The 18,252-nt window shown below is 40.1% G+C and overlaps 1 protein-coding gene across 7 annotated transcripts in view; it reads right to left on the minus strand.

The window, feature by feature from the left end:
* LOC138783039 (fibrocystin-L-like) overlaps window positions 1-18,252 on the minus strand; it is a 161,519-nt gene that overhangs the window by 44,850 nt on the left and 98,417 nt on the right. For all 7 annotated transcript variants that reach the window (XM_069957188.1, XM_069957191.1, XM_069957186.1 and 4 more), the window contains 15 exons: window positions 17,944-18,185; window positions 17,291-17,427; window positions 14,170-15,211; window positions 13,161-13,352; window positions 11,702-11,853; window positions 11,453-11,612; window positions 10,460-10,607; window positions 9,748-9,777; window positions 5,448-5,536; window positions 2,346-2,500; window positions 2,123-2,252; window positions 1,915-2,033; window positions 1,550-1,679; window positions 474-644; window positions 201-304 (listed from right to left, as the gene is read on the minus strand). In XM_069957188.1, the coding sequence (XP_069813289.1) occupies window positions 201-304; window positions 474-644; window positions 1,550-1,679; window positions 1,915-2,033; window positions 2,123-2,252; window positions 2,346-2,500; window positions 5,448-5,536; window positions 9,748-9,777; window positions 10,460-10,607; window positions 11,453-11,612; window positions 11,702-11,853; window positions 13,161-13,352; window positions 14,170-15,211; window positions 17,291-17,427; window positions 17,944-18,185 (3,001 nt within the window). The remainder of the gene's footprint in view (window positions 1-200; window positions 305-473; window positions 645-1,549; window positions 1,680-1,914; window positions 2,034-2,122; window positions 2,253-2,345; window positions 2,501-5,447; window positions 5,537-9,747; window positions 9,778-10,459; window positions 10,608-11,452; window positions 11,613-11,701; window positions 11,854-13,160; window positions 13,353-14,169; window positions 15,212-17,290; window positions 17,428-17,943; window positions 18,186-18,252) is intronic.

Consider the following 18,252-nt stretch of genomic DNA (forward strand, 5'->3'; position numbering starts at 1 on the left):
TCCAAATATAATTTTAAGTAGGTATGTTACTGATCCTGGTAGAACACACACACACACACACACAATTACTGAGTAAAAAGGCTTTCCAACAACTACAAAGAATATGAAATCAACAAAAACTTTTTTTTCCCCAAATAAAAAGATTAACAAATATACAAACACAAAAAGTTCCTGAAAAGTACAATCTTATGAATATATACCTCTTCAAGATATAAGAAGGCCAGTGAGTACCGGGGATCTCCGGGATCTCTGTAACCTTCCTGTCCACTGTGGTAAAATTCCACATTTTCAATTCTTGCTTTACCTTCAAAAACATAATAATACAATGGTGAGTAAGGGCTTCACCGCATATGTCTGGTCCTAGTAGTAGTGATTTTGGTGGCATCCGCTGTGATCCCTGGCATTTCTATAATGTAAATAGAGCAACATTGCATTATTCCAAAAACAATTAGTATTGATTAACTCTACAATACCTCGATATTCAGCAGTGTCTGTAAACGTGCTGACGAGAACTCTGGCTCCAAATGATTCACTCTGCCATCCGGGGTAATCCTCACCAATGATCTTAATATTCCTAGTAAGTAAAGCAACATCAGCTGCCAAGGTGTAATTCAGGGTTGAGTTTGGTACTTGGTAGGTGTTGGCTGGAAGAGAAATTCAATTGAAAGTTTAAGTACAAAACTTACTTACTAAAATAAAGTGTGTGTGTGTATATATATATACCTAGATATATATGTGCTACATCCAGAGCTTTCAATGATATTTCAGTAAAAAATGTGCCTTTTAGTGAATACTATGCATACAAATACACTAAAGCTTATTGTCACACAGCGATGCCTTGTCTCATAAACATCAGTAGTATGGTGGGTTCACAATACGGAATCCGCGCGGATAAGTTCCAGCGGATTCCATCGCTCATACCTGCTTGCGGCGGCGTGCATCACCGCCCAAGCCATAGACACCATTCTATGGCCGGGCGGATTCCACCTTCCACGGAAAGAATTAACACGTCATTACTTTTGGCGGATGGTGGAATTTGCCTGCCCATAGAATTAAGTCTATGGTAGGGGAGAAGATGCGCGCCGTAGTGATTTCGTAGTGTGAACCTACTCATAGGCAGCATTGACAATGTCTAAATTAGTAATTATCGTGGCAGGTATCAGATAGGCCACTAAAATGCAAAGACTAGAAAAAAGCCTACCCAATATCCATTGCATGCGTGTAGTCCCAAAGCCAAAGTCATGTTGAAATTACTAATGAGAGCTTGCGGCTCGCTGTACTTAGTGTGCAGCATTCTGGTAATTTTTCTGCTAGTTCACTGTTCTGGCCGTTAACACTGTGCACTAGCACAATAGTTCCATAATGAACTGAGACGTCACTCTTCTTGGTAATCCTTGATGAAGGTGTCCGTACTGAAACTAGTAGGATTTTGTCCCTCCAGAGGATCCACAACCAAGAAGTGACATCATTCAGGACTGTTTCAGTGGATGGTCCAAACCAAAAAACATCCATTTAATATAAACTAATAGTGTTTATTTTTGTCACTTACCAGAGTGGTTGAAGCTAAGGGATCCGTTCAGAGTCAGGGTCTTGTGGTCAGCAGAAACATTAAGAATCTGCCTGATTTCCGTCTGCCAGGCACTATAGCTGGTAGTAGTTATCAGAATGTCTTCTCCCACCTTGGAAAAAATATTTGGTGATATTTAAGTAAAATGTGTTTTTTTTTTTAACTATAATTCTTATACGATTGAACAATATAAAAACTTATCTCACTGGCAAGCAAGCTCTGGAAGGGAACAATGGCCATAACATCCAATCCCATCTATTATATTTTGAACTTGAATAACACTTTACATTTTACTTTCACTCCTACTTTTATGCTCCTTAGAGAGGACCAAGAATGATCATACCCACCTGCCAATCTACTGGTTCTGAGACTGTGATGAGCTGGGATCCTGCTGATGCTGTATTCGCCAGCTTTGTTCTATATACAGAGCGAGAAAGTCCATGTAGCTCCAGCTGACCAAACACTCCTACACAGAGAAGTAGAAGGAATGAACGCTTACATTTATAATGTCCATGTTGTCTTCAAATGGTCCTAATATTATATATCTCAATTTACCTAAAGCCTTTGAGCCTAGGATTAGTCCATTTGGCAATGGTAACTCTGGTGTTGAATGATTTCCTCTTAGTACAATATGTAGTTCTCCCTGGAATGGGCTGTCCTCTGTTCCTCCTATCAATTTCCCACCCTGTCCATAACCAAGAAACAAGGAAAGTAGAAATCATTAATGTTCAGAGATATTTACCAAAAAAAAATTTCGACCAAGCATAGCGATCCTCACCTGGATGAAAATATATGTAGCACTGACTACAGTTGTTTTAAAGGTGGGTGCCGATTGTGTTGTAGAGTTGTCAGTGAGATTTCTCAACTCCAAGGTCCCATAAATAGTGAGTTTATACAAGGACGGGATTTGTATGTCTGCTATAACCCACTTGCCTGGAATGGAACAAAAAGCTTAGTAATAAACCACCAAAAGAAGTCAACATCTATTTTCTACCATTAACCCAAAATGCCCCAAATCTATCTAGATATCATTACAGACTATCTGTATTATTCTTCATGTGTTCATGACTAGATACCATTAACTATTTAACATGAAGCTCTAGAATTCAACATGGCAAAAATTATTTGCCAACCAGAGTTTCTCTCATCTATGCGGTCTATTGGAAACGGGTCAAGGGTTCTCCAAAAGATGACAACAGTCACATTTACAATAGGGACAGGCTCATTTCATGCTGAAATATGCTTGACAAAGGGAATATCTTACTGGGCACGAAACATAGAAGTCAGAACTCACCTGGTAAGCTTCCAGCCTGCAAGGGGCAATGCTCGGCAAGTGTGAATTCTCCAGGACTCTCCAGGCATTCTGCTAGAGGCTTCTGGAGTGACAGGCGAACAGATAGTCTGGGCAGGGGTTGTGTCACACAGGCCAATGGTAGGGCTAGACAGCCGCACCAATCAGCTTTGGGGGGTAGCGCCAGGGCACTCAATGTAAACTTTCTTGTGTATGTTTACTGTGCTTGTGATTATCATACTGTGGCCCACTGCCAATTATACAGGTATTGTTTTATTTTAGGCTGACCATTGCCATTCTTTCCCTTCATAGTCAGTTTCCTTTAAAATTTGTCATTGCATGGGGCCATGCTAGGTGAATTAGCCAGAAGATGTGGATTGCACTTACATGGAATAGATATTTTTGGTGGAAGATAACAAATGATTTTTCTTTTCTAAACATCTGACAAATAGGAACCTGTGGTACCGCAAAAGGAGGCAAAGACACAAAAAGGAGAAATGTCAACATCCCAAGGGACCCCATCAATTATTATTGAGGCCACGGCTGAGATGTCATCACCTGGCACTCTGGATGTGTCCATTGAATCTCTGGCATTGAATCTATGTGCCAGGTCATCTGCTAGAACATCATCTGGTAATGAGATGCAATTCGAAATTGATTGGCAGGACCAGGAGCTCCACAAAAGAAGATTTCCACAGTCCATGGAGGACAGTTTTGGCCAAACTGTCAGGCAGATGTTGAAGAGCCAAAGATCGCTCCTTCTAGCAACAGAAAATAATCTGCATAGAATTTTACAGAGAGACATTCCTCATAATGCAGGTCTTCACTGTATAATCTGTTCCAGAAGTTATTATGTTCCAGAAGAAATTAAGGCATAAACAGGTCATAAACAGGTCAGAAGGTCAGAAGTATATTCTGTTCCAGAAGAAATTACGGCATAAACAGGTCAGCCTCTTACGCAACTGCAACATCATGGATCTGGACAAAATTCTGAAGGATGACGGTGGCTTGTATCACCTCCCTTATGTTCATCAGACTCATCTGAAGTGCAGACTGGAGGACATGACACTTGCTGCTCAGAGTTGTAAAAGAGCACACCACTTACTGCTTTGCACATGTGAGATGGTAGTTAAAAATGTTCCTTTGGTTATCCAAGCAACACCTAGGGTAAGGGTGGAACAAGTAGCGGGACAGTCCAAATATTTTATCTGCTATGATGACATATGGAGCTGGAGGTCCAGATGATCCAGGCTGACTCATGCAAGGGCAAGCTGGTTAGAAAAAAAGCATCTCACTCATTCTGGAAGCCCTGAAGATGTCCAACAGCAGCGCTTTCATAGGCCCATATATCAACAATTACAAAACAATAGTCACTGTTTTCCAAGGCCAGCAGGACCACTGAGAAATATAGAGACCCTGAGTGAGCTGGCCTCTTCACATGTATGTGTTTGCCATCCAGTGCCCCTAAGCAACATGGTGCCAAAACAGACAATTCATGAAAATGACCCTTGTTAGGCTGCACGGAGACAACAGAGTGAACCCCATATTTCTGCCTCTTTCTCCTCAGTTTCTCTTCCAGTATCTGAGACTGCTTTCCAAAGCGCAGAAAGACAAGCCAGCACAGGATCATATCATCATCAGAATCGACCATCTTCGCAGTGAAGAAAATCACGAGAAACCACGACTCGATAAGCAGAGGAATTAAACAAAACTCTCTCACAGCGCAAGGAAGGTAAAAATGGCAAAGCAAAATGGCTCACAAGCAACCATGCATGTAACCTTTTTAGAGGTTGGATAAGCTTGTGACATCATTTTGAATATTCCCCACCTATCTTAAATGTTATGCAGATTTGCAAAATACAGATGATTACCAATGGACGAATTGTTGCAAAATACAAATATGGATGTGTGAAAGTGGCCTTACCGTCTCCCCTGTGTAGATGTGATAAATGTTGTCAATGGTATCAAAATGAAGCCTGATTTCCAAAGATTGTAGATAGTATGTCTAGTCAACTTTGTTTAAACAAGAATAGAAGCTTTTTAATAGCAATAGTGCAGTAACATGGGGCCAAACTTATTAGACAATTGATCATCACTTGGAGGAAAGTTATCAAGGGCTTTGCTACTATTTTTAGGTGAATAACTGAATTTTTAGCCCATTTTTGGTCCAAGTTCTATTTATGAACCAGTATTTGACGGTCAAATTTTTTTTAGATGCAACTTTTTTTTATTCTGCTGGGATTAGTGCCCAATTTGTTTTTTGCGGCTTTACAAGTTGCACAAACTGGTGCAAGTCTACATCGGGTCAGTACCAGGTAAATTTGTTTGGGATTTTTTTGTGACTTTTTTGCGACCTTTTACTTAAACTTATTAACAAAGCCAGTGTGATTTCATAATAAACAACACGCAATATATTGGCACTAATTAAACACTGATTACAACAGTTGCACAAATTAGACTGCTTAGTAAATGTCTCCCTCAGTGTCTAAATAGTTGCTTACTCAATGCACTATGGAAATATAATAATAGTAATCAGAAAAAGGAAATAATCGAGAATACAAAATAATGTTAAAAGGAGAACATTCTTACCTAGTGGGATCACAACACTAGATCCGTTAACTGGAACAGTATTATGGTTTTCTGGTGATGACTCCCAGAAGGAACGATCAGACCATAAACTAGAAAGATAAGATAAACATTATGATCAAGTATATTGTACTAGTTTCATCACTAAAGAAATGCACATCGTAGTTTACGTAAAAATCTTCTATTTGACCACTAAGTGAAACAAAAGAGTGTGCACAATAAAGTGGGACAGCCATGGAGACAAGTTTAGCACCATGTTTTGCTAAAATATACATAGGGTTTCAATAACCTTTTAGGGAAAATAATACACCAATATTCTACAAATATTTTATAGAATTATATTGAGAATTTTTGGGGTTTAAAATTTTAGGAACAGAATATTGACTGCAGAAAACAGCCATGTTACTTTTTATTACTGCGAATTTACTAATTATCTGCTAGAAGGTTGTTCCAATGACCTACTACTTTTTCACTAAAATAAAATTTTGCTCCTCACCTTCTGCCCAATAACTTCAGATTGTCCCTCCCTATTATTTTGGGGGGAAAACACCTTATTAGACCTTATTTAACCTTTTAACATATTTAGGCTATGTTCACACGACGTTTCAGACCGGCCGGGTCACGGAACGGCCGGTGTGTGCCCGGATCATCGCGGCCAGTACAGGCCAGCGCGCGCTCGCATCAGAGCTTCCCATAGCCCACAGTGAAGCTTCACTGTGTGAATGTCAGGAACTCACCTGACCTGGCTCCTGCGGCGTCTTCCCCGGCCTCTGCTCCGGCGACCGGCTCGAGAACGCGCCGGAGCTCTGCCCGCCGGAGCAGATTGATGTCACGGAGACCAGACGGCGTCCCTAGTAACCGGGGACGCCGCGGTCTCACGTGATAGTCAGCCGGCCAGCACAGCTGATGCGGCTTCTTGCAGGCTGAGTGGCAGATCGCTCTGCCACTTGGTCTGCAGCACCACAGCTGCAGTGTTGCTGGATCAGGAGACCGGACCAATCAGTGTCTGGTCCGGGCTCCTGGTCCAGTATAAAGTAAAGTGAAAGCCAGCTGGTAATTGCTGGCTATTAGTTATTCTGATCCCAGCTCCCCTTGTCCTTCTCCTGCGTTTCCCGTCCTAATCCCTTCTGCCTGACTGCTCGTGTTCTGACCTCCGCCTGACCTCCGACTATTCTTTGTGTTACCGACTTTGTACTGCGTTGCCTGTGTGGTTTGACCCGGCTTGCTCTACTATTCTTTGTTGTGTTTGTCTGTCCGTGCTGTTCTGTGTTTCACTTACGCAGCGTAGGGAACGCCTTCGTGGTTGTCCGCGACCGTTTAGGGTCGGCCGAGGCAATTAGGCAGGGTCAGTGGTGAGTTCAGATTCAGGGCCCACTGTCTCCGTCCTGTCTGTTCTTGCCTGTCCTGACAGTGAACTGACAGGTCTTTCTGTGAATTCCGGCCGCAGAAAACTGACCTGTCAGTTTTTTCCGGCGCTGCATGGGATCACGGCCGGAGCGTATACAATGTGTGTACGCTCCGGCCGGGATCCCATTGCACATAAGGCTATGTAAAACACCGCAAAACTACGGCCGTAGTTTTACGTAGTGTGAACATAGCCTCAAAGTGAATAAATAAGCCGGTTGGATTAACTTTACCTGCTGATAGCTTCTAATAGGGCAGGGGAAGGTAAAGCCAAGGGTACCTTTATTATATCCATGCTCTGCAGCGTTATGGGAAAAATGAACTTTTCTTTAAATGTAAATGATGGATTTAAGTGCACTGGGGGTGTTCCTTTACTCTTTAGTGCACCAATCCACCAACTGGCACCTTCAGAATGCCTGCCTATGAATATTTATCCAGAAGGGATGTCACTCTTGGCCACTGTAAACTACAGCGGGACGGATGAATATTCAGTCTGCTTTTCTGTAAAACCTTTATAAGATGGGAATACCTGTTTAATGATCTTTATACAAACTACTAATACACATTTAAAACATGTTGACACTATGTTCACATTTTTTTCTTTTTTTTAAACATGGCCTGACTCTAATTGAAGTGTATAATGCATGAAATCTATCCATTGAATTCAACATGTTTAATCAGTTTTATTGGCTTTAACAGTCACCCTACCATTTCAGTGGACATGCATGCAACCACAAAACATATACAATGCAGGAGTAAAGTCTTAAGACCCTTTCACTAAAATAACAAAGGGAAAGGACACATGCTCACCTTTAGAGGCTGTGAGCACAACAACGATGACTGACTTTTGTATATATCTAGGATGCAGTCCAACCAATCTCAACACCTATATGTAGTGTGGTGTGAAGAACAGCAGTCCACAGCAAGGGAAGGTACTTTGTGGGGAAAATAGACTCAACGCGCCCCGTAAAGACAAAGTTGGTTAATTTTTTCACCCCACACAGACCTTCTTGGACTGCTGCACATTGTCTTTATAGAGTATTGAGTGCAGTTTGAAAACTTGTTTTTTTTTGTATTTTACAACAAGGCCACAACATAACAAAATCTGAATAAAGTGAAAGGGTTTAAAGACTTTTTCAATGTACTCTACACTAAACTAAAGAAATTTATTGAATATTGTTCTTTCAGTAAAGCAACAGAAATAAACAATATTGATCCATATTTATCAAACCCACACCATCTGTTTTATTACAGCAACAATCACAATTCAGGTGATCTCCGTTACTGATGCCGGCCGGGGACACATCCAAGATGGCGCGGTCCCCAGCTCGGCACTCGCTTGTTTCCGGCTGCAGCAGCCGAAAGCAAATGAGTGCCTATCTCATTGATCTTTGCTGTATATCTATACAGCAAAGATCTCAATGAGAGATCAAAGTATATATACTAGAAGTCCCCCAGGGGAACTTCTAGTATATGTGTAAAAAAAAAAAAAAAGTGTTGTTTATAGTAAAACCCGCCTCCCCTAATAAAAGTCTGAATCACCCCCCTTTTCCCAGGTTTTAAATAAAAGTAAACAAAAAAATAAATAAATAAACATGTTTGGTATCGCCGCGTGCGTAATCGCCCGAACTATTAATTAATCACATTACTGATCTCGCACGGTAAATGGTGGAAGCGCCAAAAAAATCCCAAAGTGCAAAATTGCGCATTTTTGGTTGCATCAAATCCAGAAAAAATGTAATAAAAAGCGATCAAAAAGTCGTATATGCCCAATAAAGGTACCGATAGAAAGAACACATCATGGCACAAAAAATGACACCTGACACAGCCCCATAGACCCAAGAATAAAAGCGCTATAAGCCTGGGAATGGAGCGATTTTGAGGAACGTATATTTGTTAACAATGGTTTGAATTTTTTATAGGCCATCAGATACAATATAAGTTAAACATGTTACATATCATTTTAATCGTAACGACTTGAGGAACATGAATAACAAGCCAGTTTTACCCCAGGGCGAATGGCGTAAAAACACAGTTCCCCCAAATAAAAATAATGCATTTTTTTTTCAATTTCATCACACATTGAATTTTTTTCTGGTTTCGAAGTGTACCAAATGCAAAAATTCAGCCTGTCATTGCAAAGTACAATTAGTGTTGCAAAAAATAAGGGCTCATGTGGGTGTCTAGGTGGAAAAATGCAAGTGCTATGGCCTTTTAAACACAAGGAGGAAAAACCGAAAACGCAAAAACAAAAAAGGGCCCCGTCCAGGGTTAAGATATAAAACACAAGCTATTATTTTGTTTTTTGTGGGAACAACCAAACAGGTTGAATTTCAGACAGCTTTATATATCTGGGCTAAAGTGTATGGTCATCCCAATAAAAATTAGAATGCATCTTTATCCGAATATGCTTTTGCATCAATATCAATGGTGTTTTAAGTTACATCTTGAGGCTGGGTTCACACTACGTATATTTCAGTCAGTATTGTGGTCCTCATATTGCAATCAAAACCAGGAGTGGATTAAAAACACAGAAAGGATCTGTTCACACAATGTTGAAATTGAGTGGATGGCCGCCATTTAATGGCAAATATTTGCTGTTATTTTAAAACAACGGCTGTTCTATTGAAATAATGGCAGTTATTTACCATTATATGGCAGCCATCCACTCAATTTCAACATTGTGTGGACAAATCCTTTCTGTGTTTTTAATCCACTCCTGGTTTTGCTTGCAATGGACCACAATACTGACTGAAATATACGTAGTGTGAACCCAGCCTAAAAATAAGAAACAAATATGCATGTGTAAATTGGATTTTTCAAATGAATTTCTATTCAAATTTAGAATACAATTTTTCATCAAGCTATAAGCTATAAAGGGCTTGGAAAGCAAACATACCATATCACGCAACCAGATGATGTTCCTCCACTTTTAAAAGAAAAAAAAAAAGATTAGTTATTAGTGATAGTCTTCCTGAGAAAAATTAACCCCAACCTTATCAAAAATCTAAACCAATTATAAACATAAGGATTGGATTTTTATCTATAGATAGAGTTTTGGATTGGGTAACAAAAGTAATAAGGTTATTAGAAATAAAGGTTCTTGAGACTTTGCAGGAACCCATGGAAAAACTCAAATCTGTTATGACTAACTCTAAAAGAGTTAAGTAGGGAAAAAAGGGTGAAGTAGGGAAAGTGATGTTATTTCCAATACAATCTTATTTTGAAATCTAGTAAACATGTCCCCTAATATAGAAATAATGACAAAAATATGGAATGAGTGTCCACCCCACCTTGGTTTTTGTATTCTTTGATATGGTGCTGGTTTATATCGCCATGTCATACGCATAATACCACTATCTGGAGCTTCCTAAACAAAGCCTCCTGTGGCCTTACTCCCTAGGCTGCCTACTTCTTCCCTTATTGCCATAGTGGAAGTCCCTGTGATGTAGAAGCCCCATGAATGTTCAAAATACACACAAAGACGAAGGACAGTGAGACTTGATTTTGTCCCTCTTCTTTGAAAAGAGTTATAACAGCGGCCTTGGCTCTTTGGTAAGTACATTATTACTTAACTATTTGAGATCTACAAGTCGTGATCTACAATTTACCTTCCAGGATTGGTGACCGGAGCTACAGGATTTTGATTACAGTTCTGAAAATAGCATTGGTAGGCCTTAAAGTTTACAAAGGTGTTTAACATGGTTGCGTCCAGTGTCCCAGGCTCGGCACGTCTCATAATTTTGTGTTTTCCAGACACTAAGAGCAAAAAATTGTTGTGAACAAAGACAAGTCTATAAATACATGTAGGATTGTTTAGAATTAGTGGCTTTTCTGTATTTTGCTTTACAACATTAGTGATCAACTCTAAAATAAGGGCCACACATCTCATTCTTCAAGGACAGGCATAAGAGGTGGGCATGTATAAAGTTATGCATTTTTTTTTCTATTTAGGAATATTATGAAGTAGTATATCAAAGCTTTCTCTTTTTACCAGAACTTTACCTACTGAGTATAGATCTTACCCTGCCCGTATAGAAGAGACTTAAAGAGGTTTTCTGGGAAAAAATCCACAGGATAGGGAAAAAGTAAGAGATCACAGGGGGTCTGAACTCCATACTCCTGAAGATCTCCATATCGGCCCGCAGCCTCTTTGTTAGGAATAAAGCTGTGGGTACGGCCACGTGACCCGCAGATCTATTCATTCCTAGGGAGGTGCTAGAAACAGCCGAGTAAGAAGAGTGAAAAGAGTTAAAAAGAGTTAGAGCAAAAGGTGAACTTTATTGGGGAAAACTACAAGGAAGTTCAACTACCATGTTGAGTGCCTCTGACTTCGATGCAAGATGAATTACAGTTTATGGAGGCATACATGTTCTGTATGGGGGCACATTTGTTGCAGCTGGGTCTGTAGGTCCTGCACACTTGTAGGTTGTAGAAGCTAATGTCCCAACTGGTCCTGCAAATCATTTGCACAACTCAACCAGGTGAGTGCACACCAGCACCCTGACTAAACATACCTGACACCTTACCTATGGAACTTGGAAGTGCCCCTCTGTTTTGTCTTTTCTCCTTTAATATTATTAGTATCACAGCAATGTACATACCTAGATATGTTACCATAGTTGTGCTGTCATTAGTATACCAGTCTCCATTGCTATTATTGGCATAGCTCAATGGCTGTTTGGATCCATTGCGAATATCGATTATTTGGAACATGTCGGCCTTCTGAGTAAGGTTATGGGACATCAGCACATAGTCCTCACTCTAGATAGAATACAATAACATGACAACGTTATTGGAAGTTATCATGGGCTATGCTATTTTGGGTACAATATTTCTTGTCTTGACTTTACCTTAAATCCATAAAATGTAGCTGCGTAGGTGATGTCTGTGATGAAATCAGTATTTCTAAAATACCAGTTGAAGGAATCTGCGTTGGGTAACAAGGCCATCCATCCATATGGATGTGTCAGACGTTTAACAAGGTAAGGTACAACGCTGGAACCTAAAAGCAAAATTTACTTTGTATTTAAATTCAGGAAGGTGGATATTCAAGGATGAACATTTATTTGGAAACTTTTGCGATACTTTTGATGTACAGTTTGATATACAGTTTTGTCCATTCAAATATCAAGGCAGGGAGCATAAAACAGACTAAGAGTCATAATATTACACGGCCCGATATTGAAGAGGAAGAAATTGGCAGATCAGCGCTCGCTTTCTCCTTGTTCCCTGCTCGCTCCCTGTGCTATTACTTGCATAGACAGCAAGAGGAAAGAGCGCGGGGAGCTGTGGGAGGGGCTGCCCTGACAATCCTTATCATCTGGGTGGCCCTTTGGTGAAAGCCACGGTCTGCTGTCGCCCCTCCTATTACACGGAGCAACGTACAGAAGACCGTCACTATCTTTATCATTTTATTAGAATATATTGGAAGACAATAATCAGCCAACATTGTGTGTAATAGGGTCCAAAGGAGCTAAACCCGCTAAATACTTGGTGGTTGTTGGCTGCTATTTGCAGCTGATAACTGGCATGAGCAGCTAGGAGAAGAGATAAATCTAATCCCAGCTGTATAACCTTGTAGATGCCATATAATGGTATTTCATGGCCTCCAACTGTTGCTTATTTTTTGGAAACAACTGTGGGGTGCCAAGCAGTTATCATGGCGGACAGGGGATTTGTGACGATCTCTGTGTCTACCATGGTTTTATTCCAATTACACACATCATAAATGACACTTGCATTCCAAAATATGGATTAAAAAAGGAACAAAAATTCCCATCTACCAGAAAATGGTAACAGTACAAAGTACAGCTTACCCCCCAAAAATGAGCTCTGTAGATGGAAATAAAATAGTTAAGAGCTCAGAATATGGTGAAGCAATAAAATATAAAAAACAACATAAATTTGGTTTCAGCGTAATCATGCTGACGACAAAACGCTTGTCATTTCTATCGCACATGTCACTTACTGCCACTTGTCATTTTTGCTGCATGTTCAACTAAAAAAACTAAACAAAACACACACACACACACACACACACAGAGAAAAAAAACACACAAAATGGCAAATTTCACCCCCATTTTTTTTAGTGGGGGGTGGGGGGTTTGCAATACAATGAAATAAGGTGTTCCATTAAACAGAACAACTTGTCTTGCAAAAATAAACTTTTATTCACCCCCTGTTGATGGAAAAATGTAAAATGCAGATAAAATATCATGTGAAACAAAAACATAAATTAAAAAAAAAACTAAATCACTGTGGAAGGGGTTAAACATTTAATACAGTAAATAAATGAAACTATTAACATACCAAAAGAATTGGAAATTATAACATCCTTTCCAAGCAGGGAAGAAGGCGTTGGGTTATTGAAGGCCAATCTGTGGAAGCTGATGGAAGAATTGCAGACGTATCCAGGGAAGCCAGCGCTCCAGTCACTGCTTTGGCTGCACTGGGAAGGATCAAGTAGCCCACTTGCTGGTATAACCTTTCCCCCTATCTTTCCTGTTTAAAAGCAATTTTTTGTATGTTAGTGTGGATTATTAAAAAGAATAATATAGAAAATAAGTAAGGTTTGGTTAAAATCTTTATATCTGACCATTTACATGAGGTACAGGCAGGGGTGGATTACCTTTATCATAGGCCTCCACTTTAACTATGCTAGCACTAAATTGGTGTTCACAGTATAGGATAGATAATGTCATATTTACTGTGAACCTGTAAAGTTTTTAAAGAATGATCAGGCAGCACTGTGCTCAATCGCCATATTTCCATTTTGAGTTTGGTGTATAAGTACCTTAACGTTAACTAATTAACTTAGTTACCTTGTAACTTCCCGGTAAATTGTTTGTCTATGGCAAGTTTTAGGCTGGCCATAGGGGGAAGATAACTATCTCCAATTTAACAGCTGTTGTTAAATATCCAAAGTCTATGGCTACCTTAAAGCTGGATATGCACTTGAGAGAATATTTTGACTAATTCTCTAATTTCCCCAGGATTGTTCATGGAGGCCTACTGACTTTTTCCGAAACTAGATGTTGGGGAAGAAAGGGGGATTAGGCCTGTTGGGGTTCAACATGCCGCATTATTTGTTCTTGTGAAAGACAAGTCATTGCCAGAAGGTTTTGGCACTACATTTTTACTTTTCCTCATTGAATTAAAGAGGCAAGCTTGAAGTGGAATTTGAATAATTAGCTGTTCATCAATTGAGTCCTTAGCCAACAGTTTTCTCATCTGTATGGTCAACTTGTTGGCTGCCATTCCACTGTAAGGACAATGTTTCAAGAGGAAATTGTTCTATTTATGTTACTTATCTATGTACCTGTTAGTGTCCCATCTGTATCAATTAGAACAACTTCATGCTCCCATCTAAATCCTGCCTTGTTGGGTGAATTGAAGTATTGTATTCCATTAAATTTCACACTCCAGCCTCCACATCTATCAGTACAGAGCCAGGCAATAGATGCAACGGCAATTGCTGAACAGTTTGGTCGGTCAAAGTTCATGAACTTTACAGATGAAACAGTGAGTCCTTCATCAAACGGAAGGGTGATGCCTCGGGCAGTGCAGAAATTAGAACCAAGTCCTAGCTCATCCAGATGTCCAACTATTATGGCATTTTTGAGCATAGCTCCATTGGTCTCTCCCCATCCACCAACATAATATGAAACAACCCTTTTGGTTTCTATACCAGAGTCTTCATTATTGATCATGGAGAAGTTATGGAACTGGATAGCACCACCATTCACCCATTCTGCTCCTTTCTGACAATTCCAAGTGGTGAAAGATCTGAAAATAGCCGGTGATGGTAAATAACCATAGCAAGATTGCCTCTGATCTGGCACGGCCATTGGAAAGTAATTTCGAAAAATCCATAAGCCATACCATCCCTGAGAGTGAACAGTGTTATTGTAGAACTCTCCCAATGCTAATCTGTACTGACAAATGTTAGGGTCATAGGAAGGTCCATCTGGGTTATCATGCATCCTATACCAAAAGCCAAAGTGTGTTCCACCAGCCGCGGCATTGTGCCTTATTGTGTTATTTGGATTAGTTACCCAGAAGGCTGCTGGGGTAACATCATCATTGAGCAAGCTGGTACTTTGCTGAACAAATATAGCCAAGTTGTACTGAAGAATATTTCCATGCTCAATCCCATCTTCAATGAAGAACGCTCCTCCCATGATATCATAGATGACGTTCCTTTCCACAAGCAGGTTGTGTGTATTGTGGATGGACACTGCTCTGTTGTAGGTTTGATGAATTCCACAACCTCGTACATAAGACTTATACTGGACATCACCCATTAAATGCCAATGTATTGGATACCGGCCTAACCTGAAAGCTTGCCCAGCATGGAAAACCTACAAAAAAAAAATAGGTGCAGTCATGTTTATCTGTGTTTTTTTTGTTTTATTCATACTATAATTATTACTTTACTGGGTTGTTAAAATTAATTGACTGAGGAAGATAGGACATACATTGGGCCCTTCGCTGCTTTTCTGGCTCCTGGCTTCCTGACATCCCGCTCAGCCAATCAGTCCGCTGTCCTGATCAGCTAAATGGGACGTTAGGGAGCCACAGAAGCAGGCCGGAATGTGCACTGGTAAAGTATTCACCGGGTAGCTGAGGGTTGAGGGGGTTGAGTGGAATGAAAAATCCTTTACGAGTATGTCAACTCATGCAGAATGACAGGACTTGCAGTGTGAATGCATGGTACCTTCTTTTGTGATTTTAGGTATACTGTACAGTGTATAGGACAATAAAAGAATAGAAACTCACACACCCTGGCTCCTTTGCTTTGAATAGAGCCGCTGGTCGACATGTGACCTGCAGCTCTATTTATTCTCTATGGACCCGCCGGAGAGAGCCGAGCACAGCACTTGTCTCTTTCCGGTGGCTCCATAGGAATGAATAGAGCTGCGGGTCACATGCCGACCTGTTTCTTTTCATAACAAAGGAGCCAGGGTGTGAGAGTTTCTATCCTTTTATTGTCCTATACAGTGTAACTAGGGGCAAGTAAGTTTTTATCAGTAAACCCCTTTAAGTCCAGTGCACTTTGGCATTTAGCAGTGAGGAGTAGGTGCTGTGGTATGCTTTGACAACTGAAGGATAGGAAATCCCTGTATGTGTGCTACATTCTCTAAAATTAAGGGAATGAGAAATACTCTCGGAGGCTCAATAACAGCATTTTGCCACCACTCTGAAGGTTTAAGGTAACAAAACCATGCAAGTTTTTATAAACCTTTTGAAATGAAATGTGAACTTTAAAGAAAAGCATAGGTTTTTGTTTTTTTTTAAGTTTGTGCTGTAGACTGTGAAGTGATAGTAAAAAAAAAAAAAAAATCCAACATGGTACCACAGAGAGATTTGGTGGCAACAGGTGTAGTGCTGTTCTGGATACCTTGTGTAGTAATAAGTCAAACCTACATCAATGTGTACATATTTACATATACATTTACAAGATTTAAGAGTAACTTGGATTGAGAGCGTTTTGCAAGAAGAACTCACAGTTTATCAAAATTGTGACTAGGTTTAAGAGCATTGCTTTGGTTTACGAGCTCCCTGTACTGGGTGGGAGGGGGAGATGAGGAGGGGCATGGTCTGCACAGGGTGGTCTACTGCACTGTACTCTGACCTAGGTAGTCTCCCTCACCTTGCAAATCACGACAGATCCACTTCAGGCTGGGGCTTATATCAGGGGACAGGACTGTGGAGGTAATCTCTCCATAGCTGTAACCCCTCTCTCCCCAGACAGAGAGTGCTGCTATACTGTACCCACATCTGCCCTGCTCATTCCTTCATGCTCCCTGCAGTCTCTGTCCGCCCTTGTGTTTCCCATACTCTCCATTACTGCACAGTAACTTATATCACATATTCAGCTGTTTATAAATGTTTGTTTCATTTGTTTTACATGTTATTCAGAATAAAAAATCATTATATTTGGGGTGTGGAACCATTTGTCTGCAGATCAATTATTTCTAATGGTAAAATTTGCTTTGGTTTAAGAGTGATTTGGATTACAAGCACGGTCCCGGAACGAATTACACTTGTAATCCAAAGCACCACTATATAATATAATTGTCACTATTCAAACATTGTGAGATAAAGATATTGATATAGATACTCATTAAAATATGAAGCATCTCATAGCAGAGTATGAATTATAATTAGAGATGAGCGAACCTGGAGCATGCTCGAGTCCATCCGAACCCGAACTTTCGGCATTTGATTAGCAGTGGCTGCTGAAGTTGGATAAAGCCCTAAGGCTATGTGGAAAACATGGATACAGCCAATGACTATATCCATGTTTTCCAGACAACCTTAGAGCTTTATCCAACTTCAGCAGCCCCAGCTAATCAAATGCCGATCATTCGGGTTCGGATGGACTCGAACCCGAACCTGGTTTGCTCATCTCTAATTATAATTATCTTAATACGTACCTCCACATATTCTATTCTTCCAATGGACAGGAGTTTATCGGGTTGTGGCGCATGAAACATTATACAACCTCCAAACTGATCACTTCCTACTTCCTCCCCAAATCTTCCCTGGAAGCAGGTCTGGGTGGCAAATTCACCTAAAGTAACAACATAATACGACAACGTGATAAAATTATAATGATAAATCAGTTTGTGCTTTTACAGAAGTTAAATCTTTCAACATTCTAAACTACAATGCTTAGTAACTTACCCCTGAAATGGTATCAGGCATTGGTCACTCATGATTGCTTAGACTAGTCAATCCAAGGGCTTTCATCTATCTACTATAGACCACGCACATCTGCAAATTTTACTTTTATAATATATAATATGTTTAATATATGTAAAGCTTGGCTTTTTACATGACTTTTTTATACTATTTTTTTTCGATTGAAAAAGGCTTTCTATGCAATGAGTGTAAGCACAGATACTTCACAATAAAAGAACAGAAGTTGCAAAAGAAGTGTATTCAAGTAAGATGTTATCCTCAAAAACATTCTAAGTCATAAGATACAAGGCAGTCTCCAGGAATATGCACCATCAAGTCACATATACTGTAGATTGGATAAGATGATTGTCTTGCATGGAGCACTTGTATGTTGTAATGTAATTACCTGTATTGAATCCATTCGGACAGGCTGGTATTGTCTCGCTCCATTCCACATTGGTGGACCCTCGGACAAGGATGTTTCTGGTAAGCAGACCTACTTCTGCTCTGGCCTCAAAAACACTGCCATCAGGTAGAGTGACCGAGATCCCCAAATGCTTATATAGTAATGGTTGTGTTAGGGTGATGTTTTTGCCATCTGCAGATACAGACTGTATAGTCCGCTTCTCATTCTGACTTTGACTGCGTCTGTAAGAGGATAATAAAATAAATAGTGATTCAACTACGTACGGCTGTTATTTTGAGTATCAAATAA

Source organism: Dendropsophus ebraccatus, chromosome 2 (assembly GCF_027789765.1).
Source record: "Dendropsophus ebraccatus isolate aDenEbr1 chromosome 2, aDenEbr1.pat, whole genome shotgun sequence".
NCBI classification, from domain to species: Eukaryota; Metazoa; Chordata; class Amphibia; order Anura; family Hylidae; genus Dendropsophus; species Dendropsophus ebraccatus.